Source organism: Habropoda laboriosa, unplaced genomic scaffold (genome assembly GCF_001263275.1).
Source record: "Habropoda laboriosa isolate 0110345459 unplaced genomic scaffold, ASM126327v1 scaffold129, whole genome shotgun sequence".
NCBI lineage: Eukaryota > Metazoa > Arthropoda > Insecta > Hymenoptera > Apidae > Habropoda > Habropoda laboriosa.
In genome coordinates, this window is record NW_017100255.1 from 603,173 (window position 1) to 609,267 (window position 6,095).

General features: G+C 34.4%; 1 protein-coding gene across 1 annotated transcript; it reads left to right on the top strand.

Moving 5' to 3' along the window:
• Window positions 1-3,397: 3,397 nt before the first annotated feature.
• On the top strand, window positions 3,398-4,968 carry LOC108572551 (heparan sulfate glucosamine 3-O-sulfotransferase 6). The gene is made up of 3 exons (XM_017934810.1): window positions 3,398-3,894; window positions 4,144-4,634; window positions 4,844-4,968. Exons 1-3 carry the CDS (start codon window positions 3,398-3,400, stop codon window positions 4,966-4,968), a joined length of 1,113 nt encoding a protein of 370 aa, XP_017790299.1.
• Window positions 4,969-6,095: the final 1,127 nt, after the last annotated feature.

Sequence of the window (6,095 nt, forward strand, 5' to 3'; positions counted from 1 at the left end):
CGCGGGACGCGCACTCTCGCGGCCCCTGCCTAAACTTGCCCCTTCAAAGGCCGGCCAATCAACGGGCCGCATGGCCTATGCCCTTGCCGCGAGCAGTCCTGTATCTAGTTGACGCGCCGTCATTCATTCATCTCTTGGAATTTTCTTTTTACGGAACAATAGAAGAACGAGCTATTTTTTCTATTTTCAGTACGTACACAGTCAACGCGGTTATTATTCGTGTATTTCAACGCTTAAAAGTATCGATCGTCATTTTAGTTTGGTGTTTTACAGTATTACTAATTAATGTTACTACCAAGAAACACGTACACAGACACGCGCCTGCACGTACACAATGTAACATCGGCAGTCGCGTACCTAATTGATTTAGCGCCTTCTTACTTCAAAAATTTTAAACAAATATATTTTGGAAAATATAAAAAATGTACCTTCTTCTGGGGAAACGACTTAAAGTTCAATACCAAATTACCAAATTGTTGGTAACCTGTGTGATTCGTATATTATTTTAAATTATTCAATTCTGATTTATAATTTTGACAATTTAAAGTTTAAGATGTACGATTAAAATAATTGTTCTATATTTGGAGTTATACAAACATTATAATCCACTACTAATTTTAGATACTTCTTCGTATACACTATTGCACTTAAAAACACTATTTCATTATTGCATGTAATATTATCTGATAAAAAATTATGTTTATTTATGTTACATATTGTAGTCATAAGGTCTTGTATTATTTTGTGCAATTAAATATGCTGTATATAATTAAAGGTTTTCCCAGGAAACGTAATTTTCCTGATATTAAACACTGAATAAAAGCGTTTGCTCACCGAAATCTTATAAATATTGAAACAGTAAAAAAAAGTAGCATTTTAAATAATGTATTCAACGATAACTATTGTTTGTAAGAAATAAGCGCGCCCTTCCTCATGATGCTTGACATCTACTGTTTTTGCTGTTTGTATCCTTTTAACATAGAAAACATTTAAAACAGTAAATTTACTTTGCTCAAATATTTGTATACGAAACATAATAAATTTAATTAATTGAAGAAGATGTCAATTTCATTTTCTCAAAACACTGAAATATCAACATTTTGTACTATGCAATCACGTTTCGTAAGTCGCCGACGAAAGAATGTTGTTCGATCGTGGCTTAATCCTTTATTGATAAAATCACTTCGATTTCCAGGCCGGTTCGGTTACCCGATATCAAAAGTACAGACGAGGTACGGAGTAAACCTATTACCCAATGCATTTTTTTGTCCCATGACACGGGGGCTCTAGAGACCCCTTACCATTTTTGTGTCACTTCCAATGTTACCGATTGAATACAGAATAAGATTACAACATTAGTAGTGGTTGGAATTAGAACTAAATGAAAAACGAAAATTGAAATTTTCGTTATTGTGTGATTCATTGTAACGTGCATGTTATCCTCTTCAAGTCTCGCTTACTTTCGAAATATCTATTCACATTCCTTGTCGATATGTTAGATTTTGGTGTAATAAGCTCGAGTCACTGAGTAATGGAGATGGGTCGTTAAAATTTAACGTGGGTGTATTAATTTCATAATGAGTCCGGTGAAAAAAAATTAATATGCTGTAGACAAAACTTCAAGAAATTCAAGTTCGTGTCTGGACTTATTTTCAACAGACGAACCTTAGCAATCCATCCGCAATAGTTTCACGAAGATTCAGTGAAAAGTATAAAAATTTTAATTTTCGGTAATGAGTGTCTAATTGGATGTTTGTAATTGTCGGTTTGATCTTTCACCGACGGAACACACCAGATTCGAACATTGCTTGCTTGTTTTAAAATAATCTTTCTCTATTCTGATATCCTTTCCTCTATCATTTTCCTTTCTGTTCTTTTTTCTAACACGAAAAGTTATTTTTATTATTTTAGAACTAAAATAATAACAGATTTGAATAAAAATAAGATTTAATATAATTCTTAAATCGTAGGAGGCATAACAGAACCTTTGATTTTGTACACGATCGGTATTTCAGAATGTGAGACACGAAGTCCCGTAAGGTGATAAATGTATTCTATATCTCGTCTGTGTCATAAGATCTATACTGCTTTCCGGTCAGTTTCCCAGTTTTTCCGTTTTAAAGAGCATGGCGCCAGCGTCGCGCTCTCCAGCTTACTCCTCGCAACTATGTTAGCGAGTAGCACGAGAGGGAAAGGTTTCTAGCGCGCAATGCAATTAACAAACGTTACAACACGCTCAAATTCGAACAAATTGGAGAAGACCCTACGACGATGAAGTTCGATTTAACTTCTCGTTATCCGGTTCGGTAGCTATGAAATCTCATCGATACGTCTTGTGTTTCACACCGTTTCTCCCTTCTACTTGCCTCGCGTTATCGATTGTTACGAACGCGCCGACTGATAATGCGTTAAATGTGCACTTCCCTTAAACTGAAATCATATATCTACGCGTCCACTTGCCGGAAGGAATCGAATATCACGGTACAATCGGGATCATGTATGTCGTGCAAAATTAACGTGCGCTCGGACACTGTGCGGCATGAAGGTGAGTCGATGTAATAAATATGCGAACAGCTTTTTGTCTCGGTAATTTATACTATGTAGATATTTAATGTACGTAGGTAGATCTTTATTTTTCTTTATTTTTTTTTTGGACAGGCAAGAAGTTTATGTTAGTGTAATAATAGCACGACATTTTTTGCACGTTCATTTCCCTCCTTTTTTTTTTGAAAGATTTATTGTGGAATATTTGATTTGTCCAGACTATACTTTGGTATGACCGGAAGATAAGAAATGTGTATGATCACCGAACATATTATTACCAAATATAACGTTACCTCTAACCATAACCTAATGTGTATTATTAATGCAACAAGTACGAATGAAAATAAAATTTGTAAATTATTAAAAATTATTTTCAGAATTTAATAGCTTACTTCAAATAACTTAGAATGCAAATGTTTAGTTTTACATTTTATTTTCTTTACAAAATAATTTGAGTTTTTATAATGCAACCAATAACGTATCACCCTGTATGTATGCAACCCTTGAACCGTGCAGGCATGCAGCCAATGCATCAGGCGTGCTTAGAGTAATATAAACACGTTATTAAATTTTAAATATTCACTTCTCTGTTAGACTTTTTATATTGCATTAATTATACATATTAAATAAATTTTATTTACAACAGTATTAAATCGATACTGCAATAAAGAGCAACATTTTCTTAGCAAAATATCACACGTGTATGCATCAACGGGAAATAATTAAAATTTTTTATAGATATGATAGATATAAAAATATCTATCTTAACATATCAGTATGGAGGAAGAAGACTGATAGCTTGATATAATGGAATCCAGGATGCCAGTGAAATACGACGATTCTTAAGTTCAGGATGGAACTTCGAAAAGGGCCTTGGTCGAAAAAAGTCCTGGTTCCAGCCTGTTTTCTGGTAATTCTAATCTGGATCTTTTTAATCGACAATTCCTTACTACTCGCCGGTCCGTCTGGAAAAGCTACCTTACAAAAACCCAGAAATTTCATTTCCTCCGTGGACGATTCAAATTTGGACCGTTTAACGAACAAGGAATCCTCTCTGATAAACGATATCGAATCGAAGCATTCGAAAGTATCGAAGCTTCTACTTGTGCCGCTTTGGACTGGCAACACCAGCATCAAAGGAAACGCAGGATTTCTGCGAAAGTATCAGATCTTGAGACAGCAAGGTTTGATGCCCAGCAAACAATTGCCAACCGCGTTGATAATTGGCGTTAAAAAAGGTGGAACAAGAGCGTTGCTAGAATTCTTGAGGTTGCACCCTGCTATTCGCGCTGCTGGATCTGAAGTACACTTTTTTGATCATCATTACGTCAAAGGTTTCCATTGGTATAGGTAGGCATATGTGAACATTGTACACTGTTCACCGATCTGATTGATTTACTGTATTAGTAACTTCACTGATACGCAAATAAAATACGATCGTAACTGAATAATTTTGGTAAATAGTATAGGATCTGTTATTTCAATAGGTTGCAATTCTATTATTTGTAACTAATATATGAACTAATATTTCTTGGAAAGATTCGTTATTTTATTCTTCCGATATTTCTACCGTTGTCTCATTTGAATAATATGTTTCAGGCACAGAATGCCCCCGACTTTGGTAACTCAAATCACGATGGAGAAAACACCATCGTATTTCGTGACTAATGAAGTGCCGAGGAGAGTTCAACGCATGAATCCGGCGATGAAATTGATTCTCGTAGTAAGGGATCCAGTTACTCGAGCGATATCCGATTATACTCAAGTGAAGAGCAAGCGAGCCAACATGCCGAAGTTCGAAGATCTTGCGTTTCTGAATGGATCGAAAATCGTGGACACGTCATGGGTACCTTTGAAAATCGGCGTATACGCGCGACATTTAGAGAGATGGCTTCAATACTTTCCATTGTCACAATTTTTATTCGTGTCCGGTGAAAGATTGATCGTGGATCCTGTCGCTGAGATCACGAGGGTTCAGGATTTTTTAGGGTTAAAGAGAGTTATATGCGAGAAGCATTTTTATTTCAACGCGACGAAGGGGTTCCCTTGTCTGCTCAAATCTGAGGAACGTCCTACACCCCATTGCCTTGGTAAGTTCTGTTAAATGTAATTACAATTTAGAGGTAACATTTACTTCTTAAAGAAATATAATAAAAGAAGTGGCTATTTGTTATGTAGAAATTGTTGAAACTTTTAATCACATGATAACTAATATTATCAATAAGTGCAAATTATTGTTAGCTCTTGAGAGAGTTGTGCATTGATAGTTTTGTGTGTAACGATTATGTGTAATTTCAAGGTAAGAACAAGGGTCGCAGTCATCCTTATATAGATCCTGTAGCCATACAACGATTGAGAGATTTTTATCGTCCATTCAATCAACGTTTCTACCAATTGACCGGAATGGATTTCGGCTGGTTGTGAGAATAAATGCGATAAGCGAATACATATCGAAGCTAGTCAAGTAAAACATAGTCAATTTTTACTGAGATACGACACGCGCATATATGGGGACGCCATTAGTTTGCACGGAAGTAAAATAATTATTCGTAAAGAACGAGATACTCATATTTTGTTTAATTCTCATCCGTTTTTACGTGACTCGGAATATTTTTTTATACACGTAAAGGTGAAAAGACACGCATCGTTTCAATGTGTTGACAATACACAGAAGAGAATTCCTGTTCTTGTTCGTGATATTACTTCTAGACACATGAATAGATTTATAGTTATCGCAGAATGTTATTGATTATATGCATCATTTTTCGCATAAATATACTCCACTCTATTTTATACGCGATATTATGAACAGAAAAATGTATGAGAATCTCAAACGATAGAAAAAAAAACCGCATGAATTATTTACAAGTTTTTCTCGTTTATTAGAAGACTGTTTCTTTTTATAGAACTTTGTAGATTAAGTTTAAATTATGTCTTGCAGTGAAACATTTTAGCAGGACGGTTAAATATAATATATTTCTATTAACCTAGAGAGGATATTTTCAATTGTTATTTGTTATATAGGATTGTGTTTATGTTAGAGAAATGTTTTATATGCGTATTTTGTTGAATTTTTAATCTTCCACTGCGTTCAGTGCAGTGTTTCCATTAACGTTGACATTATTATTACATAACAATACTATTAAACCGAAGTATGTAATTTTCCACTTTAATAACAAGCAAAACAAAAAAAAAATTGATACCTTCGAATTAGAATACTGTTATAAAATTAAATAAAAAAATTATCATATATTTAAGGGTTCTTATAGCGCGGGAACGAATTGAGTACAATTTATCGTAATAAAAAGTTATATCTCTGCTTGTACAATTTTAACGAACATACTTCGGTTGGAAACGAAAGCATAGGAATATTAATTACGTCAATTAGACATTTGTAACGCCACGAAGGTTATTAAAAAGTTTGCATAACCCATATGAAAACATATAATTAATTTCGATACGTGCAAGTAGGCACCGGCTTGCACAAATTGCAGTAAAAAATAACATATCTATATTTTGCAAACGTGCACGCACACATACACATATTATAA

Bases quoted from the DNA above. Each gene is read 5' to 3' on its own strand.
- LOC108572551 (XM_017934810.1), top strand. From the start codon at position 3,398: ATGGAACTTCGAAAAGGGCCTTGGTCGAAAAAAGTCCTGGTTCCAGCC. The intron at 3,895-4,143 runs GTAGGCATATGT...AATATGTTTCAG, and splicing joins AAAGGTTTCCATTGGTATAG to GCACAGAATGCCCCCGACTT. The intron at 4,635-4,843 runs GTAAGTTCTGTT...TGTAATTTCAAG, and splicing joins TCCTACACCCCATTGCCTTG to GTAAGAACAAGGGTCGCAGT.